Source organism: Ambystoma mexicanum, chromosome 5q (genome assembly GCF_040938575.1).
Source record: "Ambystoma mexicanum isolate Mex_15411 chromosome 5q, UKY_AmexF1_1, whole genome shotgun sequence".
Taxonomy (NCBI): Eukaryota; Metazoa; Chordata; class Amphibia; order Caudata; family Ambystomatidae; genus Ambystoma; species Ambystoma mexicanum.
Genome location: NC_090933.1, coordinates 688760584 through 688780691, shown reverse-complemented (window position 1 = coordinate 688780691; position 20108 = coordinate 688760584). Strand labels below are relative to the sequence as shown.

At 46.8% G+C, this 20108-nt stretch overlaps 1 protein-coding gene across 1 annotated transcript in view; it reads left to right on the top strand.

Moving 5' to 3' along the window:
• Positions 1–20108, top strand: part of ARFGEF1 (ARF guanine nucleotide exchange factor 1) — a 1973034-nt gene that overhangs the window by 485881 nt on the left and 1467045 nt on the right. Inside the window, exon 9 of the mRNA XM_069621149.1 lies at positions 6313–6446. Coding sequence (XP_069477250.1) covers positions 6313–6446 — 134 coding nt within the window. The remainder of the gene's footprint in view (positions 1–6312; positions 6447–20108) is intronic.

The following is a 20108-nucleotide window of genomic DNA, read 5'->3' as shown; positions in this document are numbered from 1 at the left end:
CCTTCACCATGTCTTATCTCTATCTGGGCAATTAGTAGGTGGTCCTTCTAGAAAATAGACCCAAGCATTCCTGCAACAAATAATGACAGTATTGACTTGTTAGCGTTGCAAGAACTGTAGCCTCTTATCACCAAAAGTGCCATCAAGCGATTCCACCGCTTAGTCTCTAGCAGAGCCCAGGTTAAATATTTGTCCGCCAAGCAGGAAGGAGAGCTGTATGGGAGTCATATATGCTTCCATCACTCTGCACTCGCATACAATGGTATAGGAAGACCGCTGTGGACGCAGCCCTAGTGCTCATACAGATGCTGTAGGGCAGATAAGCACATCCCACTTAGTACATTGTACACCTAGTAATTCCTTGTGAAAAAGAAAAGTAGAAAATGGTCCATGATGTAAGGCAATTCATGAACTAAGACATTCATGGTGGTATGTATGCAAAGCAGCATTCCTTTGTTTCAGGAAGGAGCGTATATAGCATTAATAGGCGTGTAGCATCCACCCTTCCACATAGGTTTTTTCAATGAAGGGCTAAATTCTTGAATGGCAGTCAACATTTACAATTCAATGTGTAACCCTTCGGCCTCCAACCAGCCCTGGGCATGTTCATGAAGTGCCTTGCATTGGTGGCAGCAAACCTCAGGAAGCCAGTTCACCATGTCTATCTGGATCTGGGCAATTTGTGGATGGCATTTACAGACAATGGGGGGGTCATTATGACTCTGGCAGTAGCCATGCCAGTATTTACCAGCACGGTTGCTGCTGGAGTTATACATTTTCTGGCACCCGGCAATGGGGACTTGCTGGGGCATTACAGCCCTGGCGGTCCCGTTAATTCCCCATTGCCGGGTGTCCCTGAAAATATTACTTCCTATTCCCATTTGAGTTCCATTGGACTCAAATGGGAATGGGGAGGTCGGATGCACCGGCACCATTCATGAATGATGCCGGTGCATCCGTCGAGGTCTTCGCGTGGGTGCTGGTCCGTCCGCCAGGTCAGACCTGGCGGGCTGAAAGGCACCTGCTCGCAGAACTCGTTGTTTGCCGGTCCGGAAACAACGGTACCGCCAAGCTTACCGGTATCATTGTTTCCGGACAGGCAAACTTATGAGGCCCAATAGATTTTCAGGTCCCAACACCGAAATCCTGCAAAAGCAGACGAGTAGCCCTCCAGATCCCCCAAATCGGTACACCCAACAGTAATTGCACTACTAGTTGAGTTGACCAGACCAGGGGAAAAGGGGAAGTTGAGAAAATAACAAACGGTCAGGATAACACTGGAGTCTTCAACTGCTTGACACCTTGGAACTCTGGATGCCTGCAAATGACACAGCAATAATTAAATTCTGAATTAAAACTCACTAACCATTTCCAATATGTACCTTCCCAGAACCCTTTGTTACCTGACAGTCTGTTTCTTTACTGAGAGACTTTTGAAAGATGTAATCCTTATTGTTAACTTTGCTTTCCTCTGCTGAATTCTCTGACTTCAAACTCCTCATAAGCTATCTGGATAACTTCAGTGTAGTGATGAAACTTCTGTAATAGAACACTTGAACTTGTTTTGAATGCTTGCTGAGCACAACTAATTGATGGTGATCAGATCAATTGATACTTCTACTAAATTCTAAAACTGCTTTTGTTTTGCTGTGTTCTCTTGTAGTTCTATTGCCTTGGTTTAGGGTTGACTAAGAACACTCTCCCCTGATTTGTCTTATTGTCTCTCAGTGCTTCATGAAACTAAATGGCTTTGTGAATACAATTTGAATCTAGTGATGCCTTTTGAACTTCGTCTTTACTTGTACGTAGACTAATTACTTAAGTCTATTTTTTTTAATTTAGATTCACTTCAAATACATGCGCTTTTATTTTGAGAACACTGCTGAATTATTATTAAACTTGCGCACACACGCTACCTGGTTTCGCACGCCGCCACAGGATTGCGCACTATAGATGACCGCTGCCTTCTTCACAAAACAGCTGTTCAACGACAACACCGAACGAATCTCCTCAGATCCGACGAGAACCGTACTACGCGGCTGTAATGAACTTCCTGGACACGCCGCCTTACACTACTAGGTCCTTTCCTCAAATGCGGCCTGCACGCAACGCTTCTGTTTACACTGCAAAGCCTTCTTGAGTCGCGCGCATGCTGAAATTCAGTTACTTCAACGCTGGCACGCACACAAAGAAAACAAAAATTCAATAGTACTTTGTAATTATTTTTTCTTTCCAAAACTTAAATTGGTTGCATGACAAACAGTCTTTGACATTTCTTCAATATTTGAAATTAAATAACTTTCCAAAACTGAACTTGAACTAAGTTAAATTATAACATGACAACAATTTCTCACAACTTTGCTTTTAACATAACTTCAGTCACTTATCTGTATTTTCACTTCTCTGGCTTTTTCAGATGAATTGATAACAGGTATTCTGAGGTTTCTTCTTTAGTCTTCTTTTGATTTTATTGGAGCTCAAATGCGCTGTGACATCCATGAACAGATCTTGAATGAAAGGCAGGTTAGAACCTCTCCTGAGGTTCCAAACTGCATCTCAATAATTCCAGTCCAATCACTGCTAACCAGGAAGTGTTCCATCAAGAGTTGGGACAATAGTTGCTGGCTGATATAATGTTAAGATTAAGGAAATGTCTTTATGAATTGATCTTTCATAGCTACAACAACCCACAAAATTAGAGATGCCTAAGAATTAGTAATGCCTAAGCTGCTTTCTATTACCCAGGGACCTGACATAGACCCAAGCATCCCTGCAACAAATCGCAACACTATTGAAGTCTTCCAGTTTTTCAAACGGTTCAGGGAACTTGTGACTGTCATTTGAGCATTTGCCATTTCTTTGAGTGCTTTTCCATACCGTCTCCTGGCCAGGCCATCTAAAAAATATGAACTCTCAATATGGGGATGGTTTCCTCATTTATTCCCCTAATCCCCTGCTGCAGATTGAGAATGGGACCCATTCAAGAGTATCTTAGTTCACACTGTAAACAAATACCAGTGAAGTGAGAAGATAACATCCACCTACAGGACTTCTTCAGGAAGTCTCTACTCTGGTTGAAGGAGCCTCATTTCGACAGCCATAGTTTAACAAAGCAGTGGTTGCAGACACATCACTGGATGGCTGGGGCACAAACCTTGACAACCATCAAGCCAAAGGAAATTGAGGTTCAGCAGAGTTCTAGCTCCACACAAAAACCCTGGAGCATGAACAGTAAGATGGGCATTACTTGCCTTCCTCCCCTCGGTCAGTGAGATGTCGTCCGATTTCTCACTGACCACACACTTCAATGTTCTACACCAAGAAGCAGGGTGGGACCCAATCGACAGCTCTTTTCTAAGGGACCCCTTGCCTATGGGAGTGGCACTACATCACAGATTTCTCCTCTCAAGCATCTCCCAGTGTTCATAATGTCACTGCTGATTCATTGAGGAAGGCCATCACCAGCTACTGGGGTGGGAGGAGTAAATTCATGCTCAACTGAATCGCTACTTCCAGAGATGGGAACTCCTCACATAGACGAAGCTGGTTTGCAGAACACGACTCGTGTTGTAGGAGTTTGAAAATTCCTGGGCAGAGATATTGCCCTATGTCTTTCCACTGATGACCCTGATGGGGATGGTTGTGATGAACCTTTAACAGCAGCCTTACCAGTTGATTCTCAAAGCTCCACTGTAGCTTAGAAAGATGTGGATCTTGGACCATTTACATTTGTCCAAGGAGGAGCTCATACGGTTTGAGTCCTGATAAGATGTCCTTCAAACGAGCAATTGGAACATTTATAATCATGCACCTGAATCACTGAATCTGTAGTCTTGGCTCCTTGTTGGTGAGGTTCAGGCATATAGATCTACCTCTAGACTCTTGTGATATGCTTCACGTAGCTAGGGTCTCGTTCACAAGCAGTACTTGAGTATTTAAGTAAAAAAGATTCTGCATATGGTGCACACAGATCGGCTTACTCCCATTCTCAATCATCCCATTCCGCAGCCTTTAAACCCAAGCATAGGGAGAAAATTAAATGTGTCTCCTGGAAGAAATAAAAACATTTTGGTGGTTATCGCCTTAGCAAAGCAAATAGTAAATATCCAGGCATTTGCATTCAACAAGCAGCACTTCACATTTTCTAAAAAATAACGTGTTCTTGAGAATAAATCCCAAATTTTTACTGAGTGCTATTGTCTATCCACCTGAATGAGACTGTTGTGCTACCTACCTCTGACGACAAACCATCATCCTCAGACGACAGGGTGCTTCACACACTAGATGTCAACGGTCCCCTAAATCTAAGACCAAATCAAGACTTGTAAGCAATCGACTGTCCTGAAGGGACAACTTGCGTCCCTTCAACAAGGGCAATATATTAAACGATTGCAATGATGGGGAAGAATCCCTCTCTGACGCATGCTGGGTTGCTGCATTCACAATGCACTATTTTCTGGAGTCAGGATTCACAGCTTGTTTTTATTTTGGATTTCTCCGTTTATATACAATATCAACATTTCTTGAATGCTAAACATTGCTTAAAACCTTTGCAGTAAAGTTAGTTTTCATTAAAAAAGTTTGGCTTTTTTAAGAAATTCCACAAAACTATACACAAAATCTGAGTCTTCACAATTCATGTAGCGCATTGCTGATGGGTATGTCCTTACTTCATTTGTCTTAAACGCCTTGAGCCAAATTCTGAAAAGATCTATCAAACGAGGATAAAAGTACAAATTAACATTAAAAGTTTTTCTCCAAAAAGTAGGCTAGAAATCCATATTTTCTCTCTTGGCCAATGGTCGCGATCCCAATTCTATTCTTAATGCGCTGTTCTGTATTCCTAGCGGAAGGCCGACTTTCCCTGGAGACCTTTGGGTTTTGCGGGCTTTTTTTGCTGCTATATTTTTTATATGCATAGACCACACTCCGTTGCATGTGAACGTTAACCCCAAATATGTGTATTCTTTCCATATCTCTATGCTCGTTTTATCTGGCAACAAATTGTTTTGCTTTCCTCCCAGAAACCATGATTTTTTTGGTTATAAGCTTGTTTATTTTCAGCTTGTGCCGATGTTGGAGACCGGCAGGAGTTGGAGCCTAAATTATGGTGTCATCAGCGTAAAAAAGCATGCTGTATTGGACAGATTTCAATTGGGGAATGCAATCTTTCCTCCCCAGTGTATTTGTGTCGAAGTCTGTTGGAAACAAAATAAAAGCAGAGGGGCCATTGAGCAACCCTGCTTTACTCCTCTGCTTGTGGGATAGGAGGCTGTGCAGCTGCTGGATCTTTAAACGGACTGAGGTTGAGGTGTCTTTGTAGCATAGTAAAACCTGATTCAGGAGCCCTTTTAGCATGCCTAAAAAGTCGGACAATCTATGATGCAAAACTTCTTTAAATAAGGTGAGATTTGCCATCCCAAATTCCCTTTTTATTCAAGATTTGCTTATGTGTATGTATGTGCGCACGCAAATGCTGCTTTTGAAATTGTTTTAAGTATTTATATCTTTAAAAGGACCAATGCTGGGGAAGAAACTAGTTACTTATTCTAGTTCTCCAATGTTTCTATCTTTCATTGATTCACACCTGATCAGCCCGCTCACTGCTAAATTCGGGCACCTTGTGTTTATAGAAATTGAGGATTGTCTCCTGGATAGAGCAATGGACAAATTGCTCAAAGTGAAGTAGTGTAATGTAAATGTTTTAGTTGCTGTTAAATTATTGCGAGTATTCCCACCCTTAGAACGGGGAATTATCAAATCATGTGAATAAATGAGGTCAAAGGAGAATTAGAGTTACAAGTAATACCTACTTAATAGTATTTGGTTATCAGAAGACTGTTATGCATATGTAAATTCCTATGCATTGGTTAACCCAGCGATTGAAATTGCTGGGATGCGTTTAACTCCTACAGGTGTCCTAAAAGGGCTGTTGACTTGATGCCCACAGCTGTCGGGGGCTAGTTATGACGCTTGGGCCAACTGGTGCCATACAGACATACTTCTGTGACATTAACTCTGTGTTAAGGAACCTAGGAAACATTTAAAGATTAATAGTTAATATATGATATTATAGTATGCTTCTTATGTGGATGTTTGATTTGTGTTATGCTATGAATAGCTCATTGTTCCCTGGAGGGTAGCACCTGCTTGCGAGACCTGTTTTGGATTGGTGTCATATAAGCACCTGCATTTCTTGAATTTTGAACTTGTCAAACCAACCTTTGTAATTGTATGACCAATTCATTATGAAGTAATGTTTTAAGCATGTATTACTTGTAAGCATTACCTTACTCTGACGTTTGATTCTAGGAATCTGGAAATACTTCAGGGTCTTCTCCTGGTGCAAAGTTCTCCCATATCTTACAAAAGGATGCCTTCATAGTCTTCAGGTCACTTTGTAAACTCTCTATGAAGCCGCTGCCAGATGGGCCTCCAGATCCAAAGTAAGCACTGCTTATAATTTCACAAGATTATTTGTATAATACAAGTAAAGACATTGAATTATCCAGAAGTATATTCAAGTGGCAAGTTGATTGTTTTTTTTAGTGGTTCTACTTTGCATGCAATACAATTGCAGAGCCACACAGACTGTTAAGTCTAGGAATCTGGATTGGCACCCAGATCTCCTGGTTCCTAAGCTATAGCGGAAGGTACAGCTCTTTCCAAAAACATCTTAACTGTTGCATACACCTTCGTTCATCCGTTGCATTTCCCTGAGACTTAGAACATGTCTTCACCTCATTATTAATTTCCTTTGATCTGCTGTTTTAAATGATTAGAACTAGTTTTACTGTATTTGTTTCCATAGCATTAGCAGCTTTGTGTTTTTTATTTTTATTTTGCCCCTCTGAATACAGATTCATATTCTTATTTTTCAAGACTGTTACTCCTTTTCACACACACACACCCTGCCCTCATAGCCCACATTGCATCAAGATTTTATGGTTTACCTACTTCTACTCAAACGTCCAATCCCCTTTCCTGCATCCTTATGGGCATCCCCAGCCTGGGGACAGTACTGGAACCTTCTGGCAGCTAAGAACTGAGCTTCCCCATTAAATTTGGAATATTGTGCGGGGCCCCAGGCGTAGGAACACCCACTAGGCTCTGCCCTCCGGCGCCTCATATCAGTCCCCTTTTCTGCACAAACGTATCAGACCTGACAGCTTGCGTGGACCTTCTTTTTCAAGCATTGCGTGCTTTCCCGTTATATTTTTCAAATTTAACCTTGCCTCCCTTCGGTGCCTCGCCTTCCCCAGCACATGTCGGTCACGGGAGGCTACTCAAGGTGTGCCTTGTGCGACCCATCCCCCACCTCCGAAGAGGTTCAGGGAAGGGAACCACAGAATGAACGTCTCCATCCCCAAGGGGGGAATCCTTCCACTGGAAGTTCCTCCCACTTGTTACCACCCCTAGAGAGTTTGAGGGGTCTGAAGTAAGAATCGGACACAATGGTGGCATGATTTTGGGTAGAAACATTTATTATATGAAAAGGGTTGGGAAAATGCCTTTCTGTCCCTTAAGAGTGGTTTCCCTGTCTCTAAGAAAACTAAGGACATTGTCAGAATGTCCAAATTATAAAGGCTGTCTCTATTGTGTCTCAGAAAGCCTACTTCTGTCCCTAACACTAATAGCTTACATCAACTGTGCAAGGATGCTCTCTTCCTAAAGTTATTATATTCTTTGTGGTTCCAAGTAACAGAATACTACCCAGACTCTTGGGCAGAAAGTGGCACAAATAAAGACATTTTCAAAACTGTAGTCCTCCAAGGCTAGGGTCATAATCCTTCCCCCTAGATTCCTTATTATAGTGTTTTCCTCCTTTTGAGGCCTCTCAGGCCTGTACTTGCTTGTACAAATGTCAATACGCTGTTCACAAGAATATCCTCCTTATGCTTCTCCTATTTATCCTACCAACTTTGCATACTCCCTATGCCAGGTGTAGGATTTGTTGTACTGTATTTTGTTCACTTATTTTAGGTGCAGGCCCCAGACTCGCAATATAACTGCTTGGTTCACTCTCAAGTCCAGCAGTTATCCTTTCATGAAACTTCCCGTTTGGATGCAGGTCCAAGACTTGCAACATTCAATCCGGCTTGGCATACTCTCCTGACAATCCTTTGTCCTCTCATGGACTGTCCCTCTATGGGTGCAAGTCCCAGACTCCTAACATTCACAGTTGCATAGTTTACTCTCCAGCCAAGTAACCGTTCCAACATGAGCTATTTCTCTTTGGGTGTGGGTCACAGACTCGCAATATTCGGTTTGGCTTTTCTCATGTCGGTGTGGGTCTCAGACTTGCAATGTTTGGATTTACTTTTATTTCTGGTTTTCTAATGGATGTGTGTTCAGACTTGCACTTGGTTCCCACGGACCCAGACCCACTTTCTGCGTCATCCTCCTTCACCCCTTCGCTCCCCGGACCTCCTGTACCACTCGGGTATCCCGCGTACTTGTTTGCTTCTCACTGCAAGGTACCAGCATTTCCTGAGTGGCTCTAGCTTCTCTGGATGGTCCGGTCACGTTCAGGGCTTTGTTCTGACTAGCAGTGGCTTTCCTGACGTCTGCTTCTTCCCAGGGCTGTGTCCTCTCTATAGGGCGTTTTGCCGTTGCTCAGGGAGCCAGAAGCCCAGTCGGTAATAACGTGAGCAGCCCTGGCTTCTGGAACCTTGCTAACGTTCTCCTCTTCCTTCCGTCTCTGCTTTCCTCCAGCTGGCTCTCATCTTTCTTACCGTGGCACGGCTTGCTGGTTTCCTCCTTGGACGATCGTCTCTCTGTTCCATCTCAGCTGTCTGATATTTAAACTCCGCTTTGGGAAAGGGAGATGCTTTGGGGCCAGTCACGTTGTTTGGGTAACTGAGTGCTCATTCTGCTTTTACATAGTGATCCTTGGACTCATGATCATCTGACTCGCACCAAAGATAGTTTATCGGTCATAGAAATGTCATTATCACCGATGTGGCCAAGCCAGAAAGGACAGAGACCAGGAAGCCCTTAATAAGGTACTGGCCTGGCTTCATTCAAAAGTTGGCTAGGTATGTGTAAGATGCAAATATCCGAAACTCCTGCATCAGATACAGCATCCAGAATGGTGTTCTGAAAGCAACACAGACTGTATAATTATTGGTTGAGGTAAGATCAACCTGCCTGCTTTTTTGAATCGGTATAAGAGGCTGGACAACATAACACTGGACTCAACTTTGAGAATTGTCCTAACCTAATCTTGTTTTTCTTTGTTTATTTTCTTATTTAATGAATCTTCTTGCTTCTTGTTTAAGGCTGTTTAGATTTTGCCTTACTCCTACGTCCCGTCCCCTTTCCTCCATACTTATGGGACATCTCTCCGTCCTGTGGGACGGGACCGGAGCACTTTGTAAAAAGCATCCAAAAATGTTTCCAAAAATGTGTCCTTCCTCTCTTTCTTGCACAGGGCCTGGCACGTGGCCGTAACCCAGCCCACCTTGGCTCCGCCCTGCGCATCGCCCATCAACCTTTTTCTCTGCTCGTTCGGGACTGGACGCACTTGCATCCTCAGAAGATTTTCTTCCCTTTGTTCCTCTCTGGCTCTCGCTAGCGATCGTGGGCTGGTCTTTCTATGTCGTTCAAACTAGATTTTCCAGATTGTTCATCGTGTCACCGTCGTTTCCCGAGGGCGGGTCCCCATCCTCTTTGTTTAGAGTGCTTGGGTCCGGATCACTGTTGGCACTCATGTTCTTACTGCGACTCCCTTTCGGTCCGGGCACTTCAACGTCGGTTGGAGCGGTGGGAGGAGGTGTTCCGACGAACTCCTCCTTCGCATTTTCAGGCATTCATCGACGAGAAGAAGAAACGCCTGGTAAGTTCTTTGCTTTTCAGAGCACCCCGGCCGGGGGATACCTTTCCGGGTTCCTCTCGGGCCGGGAGGGCCGTTGATCACTCTGCCACCGGGGTCCACCCTGAGGTGCCCGTTGGGCCTAATAATTGTACCAGAGTTTTCTCCGAGGGTCTCCGTATGGGGCCTGTAGATACCTGAGTGCGCTCCGAGGCCCCTCCTGTGGGGGCTGTTTGTAGACCCAGTTCTACTGAGTCGTGGGGTACCGGAGCTCGCTCTGAGGCTGTTCTGTCGCTTGCCTCAAAAATAAGACCGGTGTGCGCCCCGAGGCCTTGGGTGGGCTTGCTGTTAACGAACGGATGTTAGAGGCCGTGCAGATAAGGCTGTTACCGGACCTGGGTCCGACGTCCCTCGTTCAGAGGCTAAAGCTACCAACAGTTCTGAGAGGCCTGACAAGGTGAAAGCTGTTTCTCACCGTTCCCGCTCTTGCGGTGACACCAGACCTGTTGAGGGGGCAAAGAAGCAAAGTTCTTCTTTTACCGGCAGTGCCAAAGTCCTTCCTTCGAAGGCTAATTTGGCGGTTGTTATTCCAGGCCACACAATACCGGTTCGGCCGAGGTCCCTTATGTTAAGGCTAAGTTTAAGACCCCTGATCCATCGACGGGGACCCCTGCCTCACTTCCTCACATGCCGCAGTTCCCCTCAGATGATGACAAAATGGCGCCCGTTCCCACCACGACCGCGGCAGCCATTTTGGGTAATACCACTACAACTACGCCATCAGCCTCAGGTGTAGGGCTTGGCCCTTTGGGTGAACATAGAGTCGCTTGTGCACATCCTTATCGGCCAGTTTGACTGGAACGCTCGGATGCCTCTTCCGCACAATGTTTCGCTGCCTACAGGGTCAGCACCGTTGATTTATGTGGATACGTCGGTGGAGGGGCCTGTGTGGCACCCGTCCACGTTACGTCCCTGGATTTGTCCGACGGTTCCGAAGCAGTCCCCGGAGGAAGCCTTTTTCGGTAAATTTCAAACGCTTATGCGTACCGGCCCCATGAGGGAGTATTTCAAAGGGCTTTTTAGGGAGATATGTCCTCCCGTGCCTCCGGCTCCACCTGTTCCTCTGGTGGTTTTGCCGGCATCTCCCTTGCCTATGGTGCCTCCCCCGACTCTTCTGCCTTCGCCCCCATTGTCCCCTGTGGACAAGACAGTGCCCAACACGGTTCAGCAGGACCCTGATCTGTCGGATGACGCACAAGGCGATCAGGACAGCGAGGACCTTCCCCGCTCTATCAGAGCTTTTCATGGCCGGGTACTGGGCATGATGAACTTCTTAGATGTTCCAGTGTCCAAGGCACCCGCTCTGCAGGAGGGCGTGCTTTCTGGGGCGTTCACCCGGTCTCCCTTGGAGCGTACCGGCCTGTTCTTGCAGAAGGACGTTCTGGCCGAGGTCCGCAGAGTCTGGGAAAAGCCACACTCTGGACTTTTTGTCAATAAGAAAATTGACGCTAGATATAGGCTGCATTCTTCGGAAGAGGTGGCCCTGTTGTCTTGTCGCCCCCCTCCTCCACAGTGGTGGCTGCGGCCACTTTCCAGTCCAGGCCTGCAGCATCCTCTTCCATGACGGCTACTCGGGTTCTGGGAAAGGAGGACAAGATCCTCGACTCCCTCGGGAGGAAAATCTTCGCCAACTCGGCCTTGCAGCTCAGGTTGGCCAACGCTGAATTGATATTAGCAAGAGCTAACATGCAGATGTGGAAAGGTCTGTCGGAGTTTGAGGAGTTTATCCCGGTCAAGAAGCTGGAAGACTTTAGAGGAGGCCTTTCCGACGGCAGGGTCTTGGCCCAGGATCTCCTGGAGGCTGCGGCTCATCACGTAGACACCTCGGCTCGGGGCCTTATGCTGGGGGTTGATACCTCATGGCAGGCGTGGCTGCATGCAACTAAATTCTCAAAAGAAGTGCAGGACAAGGTGATGGACCTTCCGTTTGATGGGAAGGAGCTCTTTCATGCTACAACAGATGTAGAGCTCACCAAGACGAAGGATGGCATTCAGACAGCTAAGTCCTTGTCTGTCCTGGTTAAGGCTCCTTTCAAAAGCCAGAGACCGTTATCGCAAAGTCGACCTTCCTCTGGCTTTAGGGGCTTCATCGATCGCACGTCTCGCAGAGTGAATACCCATGCGGAGAATAACCACCGTAGGCAACAACGGACGCGGTTTTTCTCCCGTTCCTCAGCCGCCTCCTCAGGTTCAGGTGGCACCGCCACCGATAAACCTACTAAATAAGGGTTTTCCGCGCTCGCACGAGACCCCGGTGGGAGGACGCATTGCCGGTGGGAGGACGCATTGCGTCTCATTGGGAGGCGTGGCAGGCCATCACAGAAGACAGATGGGTCTTGTCAGTCGCTCGAGCGGGCTTCCGCTTACCTCTACCCCCCACATCCTCTCAACCCTCCTTTTCAGCTGTCGGGCTTGCCCTCCCTCAAAGCCGAGGTTCAGAAACTTCTGGACCTCAGAGCTGTGGAACCCGTTCCCCTTGGGGTGCGAGGGGAGGGCTTTTACTCCTGGCTGTTTACAGTGCCCAAACCCAACCAGGCTGGCCTGCGCACCATCCTAGACCTTTCCCAGTTCAATCTTTTCCTACCACAAGAGAAATTCAAGATGATCACGCCCAGCCAGATACGCTCCTCCTTGCAGATGGGCGATTGGCTCAGCGTTGTGGATCTTCAGGATGCATACATGCATATCCTGATTTGGAACCCACACAGGAGATATCTCCGCTTCTCTTTGGGAGAGGAGCACTTCCAGTCTCGAGTGCTTCCTTTTGGCCTCAGCTCGGCACCGCCTGTCTTCACAAAGATGATGTCGGTGATTGCGGCCTATCTTCGTCTCCAGGGTATCCATGTGTATCCATATTTGGACAACTGGCTCTTACGCAGCCCGTGTCCGCTGGCAGCAGTGGCCAATCTCCAGTCTCTCCTTCAGCTCCTGTTCCATCTTGGGCTGTCGGTGAACTGGCAGAAATCTTCCATGACGGTCTCACAGTACCTGATTTTCCTGGGTTTTCGCTGGAACACGATCGACTGCGGAGTGTACCTGACCGGGGACAGAATGGTGGATCTGTTAGCCACGTGTCAGATGTTTGCGCAGTCGGAGAGCATGTCGGCCTGGTGGTTCCAGAGGCTTCTGGGCCTCATGGCCTCGTGTGTGCTGGCTCTTCCTCCTGCTAGCCTCTAGATGAGACGGACCCAGATGGCTCTTCGGAGTTCCTGGCGTCAGGCTGTGGACCCGGATTCCAAGCTGATAATGATTTCGGATTCCATGGCTGCACCTGGATTGGTGGTCCTCTCTCAGCAACGTGGTTTCAGGACCCAGCCCCCACGGTGACGATCAAAACGGACCCCTCCCTTCTGGGGTGGGGTGCGACGTTCGATCTTCTTCAGGTTTCGGACCTCTGGTCGCCTCAGAACAAGCTCCTGCACATAAATCATTTGGAGCTTCTGGCAATCTTCCTAGCGCTCAGGGCGTTCAGACCGCTCATTGCCAACAGGGTGGTCTGCATACGCATGGACAATGTGGTGTCAATGTATTACATCAACATGCAAGGGGGAACAAAGTCCCCCCCCTCATCCCGTTCCCCGTGGACCTGTCCATCCAGATATGGGAGTGGGCCGTGCTTCATGGTGTCTGTCTGCTTGCAATGGACATCCCGGGCCAGCTGAATGTCACAGCGGATGCCCTCAGCCGACGGATAGTGGTCGGCTATGAGTGGGAGTTGAAGGCGGAGGTCCACTCTTGGATTTTCTTGCGTTGGGGCACACCCGAGGTGGACCTCTTCGCTACGGCGGTAAACAAGAAGCTTCCTCAGTATGCCTCCAGAGGGGGGCTGGGAGCCTCCTCTCTGGGGGATGCTCTCGAGATTCCATGGCACAACATGAGAGCTTACGCCTTCCCGCCTCTGCCTCTAGTCCATCGGGCGATTTGGAAACTGAAGAACTTGGTGACCTGTTCCCTTCTACTCATAGCCCTGTGGTGGCTGGCCAGGTTTTGGTTCTCAGAACTTCAACACCTGTCGGTGTATCTGCCGATCAGGTTACCAGTGAACCCCGATCTTCTTCATCAAGGGGAACAACAGATGTGGCACCCCTCGCCACAATCGCTCGGCTTGGCGGCATGGTGCCTGAGTTGAAGTCTTTAGAGCATCTTAACTTGTCTACGGATAACATGCAGATTATCCAGGCAGCCAGGAAACCCTCGACCAGATCCTAATACAGGAGTAAATGGCTCGGGTTCTGTCATTGGTGTTTGGAAAAGCAGTTGGATCCAAGGGTGTCTACGATTGACACAGTGCTGTCCTTCGTGTCCTCCCTAGCAGAGTTGGGTGTTCACGCTCTGTCATGCAGAACTTACCTTTCAGCGGTTTCTGCTGATCTTTCTACAGACCAATGCTCTTATTCTCTGAGTAATCCAGTGGTTAAGAGGCATTTTGCTGGCTTGACACATCTCTACCCTCCGGTTCGTGGTCCGCACCCGCCGTTGGACCTAAATGTAGTTCTGGCGCCGTTGTGCCATAAACCCTTTGAACCAATGGCCACGGTGGGCCTCAAGTACCTATCCTGGAAAGTGTCCTTTCTGGTCGCCGTTACGTCAGCGAGGAGAGTGAGTGAGCTCCAGGCCTTGTCAGTGGAGCATCCTTTCTTGGTTTTTCACAAGGACAAGGTAGACCTACGGACAAACCCGGCCTTTCTACCGAAGGTGGTAACTGACTTCCATATGAATCAGTTGATCTCCTTACCGGTCTTTTTTCCGAACCCTGCCTCAGAGGCTGAAAGGGTTCTGCACTGTCTTGACGTCAGAAGGGCTCCTAAGTTCTACCTTGACAGGATTTCCGAGCTTACGAGTTCTTCTCAACTTTTTGTGACCTTCGGCAACCCTCAGGGTAAGCAGGTGTCTAAGGCGACCATTTCTTGGTGGATCGCCGCCTGCATCACAGAGTCTTTCACCTTCCAAGGGCTGAAACCTCCTACGGGTATTCATGCACACCTGGTGCGGGGCAAGGCAGCCGCGGTTGCTTTTCAGAAATATGTCCCCTGGGAGTCCATCGCTATGTGGGATGTTTTTACCCATGCATCCGAGCCCTACCAAAAAAAAAAAAAAAAACCTTGTGCATTACTGGCATTGAAAACATCATGATGGCCAGAGCTTCCCAGAAAATGCCCAGGGAAATGCTTGAAGAATAGGCTGCCACCCATTTTTGCCGATGTTATGGGCACAGAAGGGCACTGCCTAAAACCACCATTGGACTACCCCCATAGTAGCCTGAAACCATTGGGAATGGCAATGCTGATTGCCAAAAGCAACCTAGAACTGTGGGGAATTCATTTTCTTAAATCTCAAAAATGGTTGCATTACCAGTACTCACCACTATCAGAAAGCCGGCGTTTTAAAACAACACCAGACATTTGTGTAAAACTAAATAAATGAACCCAAAGCAGGCCAAAGAAAGACTTACTAAGAGGTGGATACAATGTAAAGTTATATTCTGAAGTGACTTGAAGGTTTATAACAAGACTGGCTGAGCTCTGCAGGTCTGCAGCGGCTTAAACTGAAACTGGATTTAAAATTACCAAAAATCGAAATGTGTAAATAAACTGAGGGACAGACTTATGATTGCCACATAGTTTGTCACTGTTAAAATGTCATAGTTTTGAACTTAGAATCAGCATTCCAGCTGCATGTGTAAAAATTGTTAGTTTTATTTGAATGCAGAAAACTGGGGAACAAAAAGTGACATTTTACCTGAAACCTGGCTTAAGGAACTGGATTCTGCCCGACAACTTCCCCCCCAATTGGAGTGAAACTGGATCCACAGCAGTTCTCAGGCCTGGCTGCATTCTGAGGGGAGGTTACCCCTCTCTGATTGAATTACCAAGGGACTGCTAGAGACTAAACAAAGGACCCAGGCAGAGGGTTTATTGGGGGGAGGCCATAAATGGCTTCCTCTTGAACAATGGGCCTTCCTTGACTCAGGCAGATGTTTTATTAGGGGGACCGTAAAATAGCTTCCTCTTGGCAGAAGCTGGGAGGGGCAGGGTCTCTGAGCTTGGCAGAAACTGGATAAACTGGTTTCTACACCATGTGACCTGAAAAGACACACCCCTGTTGGCCAGAATATGATTCTAAGAAAGATGTATAACTCACAGTGCGGACTTGTCAAAATTATTTAAATTATACCATTTCCTGTGCACGTTTTAAGACGCGTTGGGAATTTGTGTGATGTTCTGGGGCAAAACCCCGCTATTTATGGATACTACAGACTCTGTGTTTAAGCTAGAGACATGGGAATTTACTGGAGTATGTAAGGACAGGCCGTGTATATGTGTATAATTTTTAATGAAGAACCAAGGTTGCATAACCCACTAAAATCGAAAATAAGTTGCCATTTTTGAATGCAAGCCCTCAGGAAGAGCAGAGTTTGAACAGAGTATACCTCATGTGATAGGTAATATGTACATGCAATGACAAACCACTATGTATTTGAGAAATGTGTATTTTGATCAAATATAGATTTGTGTGCAATTTGACAGGGGGAGTGTCCTTTCTGCAAGCCATTAAATGACATCATTCTGACACACAATCCTGCTCTCCAGTGAGAACGCAAAGAATTCTCCAACCTATCAGAACCCTGAAGGGGTTGGGCCTAGAAAGCTAGCCTTGCCACCCACTTTCAAAACACATAAAAAGAGACTGCTGGGACAGGTAGAGACATTCAATTCCATTTGCTGCGGAGCATGCTGACCGACGACTTCACATCCAGAGATCCTACACTTAGACTTCCAAGCTAAACAGAGACTACAGAACTTTGAACCAAGAAGGCCCACTGCAAGCCAAAGTATTTGTCAGCAGGCCCAAAAATCATTTCCAGACTATTCACAGCCGGGCCCAGGTGTTGATTCTGGCCTGAAACCCTGTGCCAGAAAGATCCAGAAGCAGTGCTGTACCCAGAGAAAGCAGAGCAGTATCCAGAACCAGAGGCCAGAGATGCAGAGTGACCCAGACCGCTGTTAGCAGAACCAGAGAGCTGACCCAGATCACTGTGAAGTGCCGAGACCAGAACCGGAGTCCAGTCCAAAACCTGACCAGATCCATGGGGAGGCCTATTTCAAAATATATTGTGAGCACCTAGCAGAACTGTGCAGAACCAATCTCTTAGTTAAAATAATATAATTCAATCTATTTTAATCTAACCAGAATTGCCTCCTAACTGTCACCTGTCATTTGCAAAGCTGTCACCTGTCATTTTCTGGCTGCAAGCTGTAACCTGTCGCTTTGAACTTTTAAAATTTCAAATTCGAAAAACTACCTTTATTTAATCGTCCGTATCTCTGAACTTGGTTTAACTTGCCTCTGAACGCTTAGAATCTCAGCTTTTCAACAAGCTTAGAACCGACTTGCTACTCCTTATACTTTTGCCGTAATCGTGATTCACGCATTCGCGAATTTTGCCGCGATTCGCGATTTGGTTAAAAATCCAGCCACGTGTGAAAACAGCAGCTTCCTTGCTTTCCTTTGCCAAAAATTCGTTTAACCTGCTAGTTACTCCTAGATCCTTGCTAAAGTGAGCCTGAACTCATCCCAAGTATATTTCACTCACCCTGAACCTCCTAAAGGGAATTAAAACCATTTTCAGCATATTCCTCACTTCATTGCCAGCACATATAAAAGCATTTTGGGCCTGTGTTTCAAACTTCTGTAGTCTAAGCTTGCTGGGGTGAACTGAATTACATTTGATTGCATTTCTGAGAACTGTGTGCTTTCCTTCCATTTCCTTGCATTGCATAAAGGGGGGGAGTGGATTGCCAGAGGAAAGTGATTACATTGTTTTGTTGAAATCATATTGAGTATTTTCTGTATTGCATTTTCATTCAACATTGCATCCATCTGAAACTAGATAAAGCATTCTCTACCACCTTATTCTTCTGTTCCTATTCCCAAGCGTGCTACCTCATCCTTTATACTACTCCTGGGTAATCAAATCAGTTTATTAGTAGAACATTACCCATTGTTGTTAACTGCTCATGTTCTGAAGTGTGATATTAATTATTAATTTATTATAAAGTGTGATATATATATATTGTTTACATTCTCAAATAAACCTTTTAAACTTGAAAAACAGAACTACTTCTTGGCTCAGTGGGGTCAGGGGGGTTCCAAGAGAGGGGTGTTATATAGGGGTAGTCATCCAGAACTCATGAACTGGACATAAAGATATATCAATAAGGGTTTCCATTCAGTATCCCACACTAGGCATTGACTTAGCTGTAGTGCTGGATTGAATCCTCTTACAAATTGGGGGCTCGAGCCAGACGTATGGGTTAGATCTATCACTTGTGCAGATTAATACAGTGTGCCAGCTGACCAGATACACATATCCGGTTGGATCACCACGCTGTGTTACGCTGTAAAGCACTCCTCAAAGGAACGCTCTAAGGAAAAGGTCTGTTTTGCAAAAATAAAATATAAACTTCTGTAAGTCGGGAAGGAACTCAAATTTCAGAATGACGACTTTGGTAGATATGAAAATAGCCAGAGTGTCACGATGCCCGCTCCCGGGGAGCCAGCTCAGGCCCTGCGTCCCCGAAATCGGACATCAAGTCCCCGGGGAAGGTCCCAGCAACCCCTTATAGGGGCCCTTTGGACAGCGTCCTGGCGCCTATGGCGCCAGGTTCATAGGAAACGTCAGTCCTGGTGCCATAGGCGCCAGGCTCATTATGAAAGTGTTTGGGTGCACTTACCTGATGCAGACCATGCTGCAGAACCCCGGCCTCCTTGAGGCCTGAAAGGAACTACTTAACCTGTGGGACTCATTTACCACCCGGGCGTGGTCGGGGAAGGATACATACCTGATTGGAGGAAGGACACATTCTAGGAACTTCTTCCTATTTAAACCACACCCGATCAGCCACACATGCTTCGCGTTGTTCTGCATCTAGCAGCTGGACGCTCACCGTGTCTGCTCCTGCATCCTGACTTCTGCCACGCCTGCCAGCATCCTGAATCACCTGCAAAGGAAGGGAACAAGAGAACAGAAGAAGGAAAAGGCCTTACCTGCTAAATCTGCAAGACATTTCGCCGACGATCCTGAAAAGGAAGACATTTATTTTTAAAAGCACATCGCATCGATCGCTGCAGCGCCTCATTCTACTCGCCTTACAGGGCGCTTCCATGTTCTGCAGCGACCATCCGGATCCGCAGTCGCGCCCCAGCGCCTAGGAGAAAAAGACAATAACGAAGGTGAGAGAAAGAAAGGAAAAGGGAAGCTAAATCTCCATGTTAAGACTTACCTGCTGGGTCATTCCCTTTTCATTTCGGGTCCGCGCCGCATCCAGGCATTTTCGGACCCCGGCCCCTAAGGGGAAAAAGACATCAGCGTTAATGAGCGAATGAAAAGACATTACCAAGACGCTCATTAAAGACTTACCTGATTTCCACAAGGATTTCACCTCTCATCTCGGGTCGGTGCCTGTTCCCCGGCATTCCGTACCCCGGCCCCTATGGGGAAAAAGACACTAGCATTAGAACATTAATGCATGGACACAAGGGGAACCACTTATCAAAAAAATACCTGGAAGCCAAGCAAGTTTGGTTCTCACCAATCCGAAAATCCAGTCAAGTAACTGGATACCAACGCGCCCCCACATCAGAAACCACCAATCCGAAAATCCAGTGAAGTAACTGGATACCAACGCGCCCCTGCATCAGAAGCAGGATGGAGAGCTCGTCCTGCCAGACCATAAGGTGAGACGCTACGGGGAAGCACAGAAGGGTTTTGAGGAGGGTGAGAGGGGTAAGTGGGAGGCCGATTGCATTACCCCGCATACAGTTAACCCCCTATTTTCACCTACAGAAGGATACTTCTGCGAGTCAGACAAGCCAGATTTGGGGCCCGGTCCAGTCCGTCTTCCGACCCCTGTGCATCACCTTAGACGAGGTCACAACAGCGCGAACCAGGCCAGCGCCTCCATAGAAGGCCCAATCTGATCTGGACTCTTCTGAGCAGAGGCTGCAGAGGAGCCAGGAGTCAGAAAATGATAGTAGGCAGTATATCATTAAAATAAAAGAGGACATGGATATACTGCAACAGGAAAAGGCTGACCAGGATACCAGAATTCTGGCCTTGCAGAAGGAACGCCAAGACAGTTTGGACTCCCTACTGCAGAGCCAGAAAAAGCTGGAGCAACAGATCAATTTCAACAGGGCATGCACAGAGCAGGTAGCCACCCTGCAAATCCAA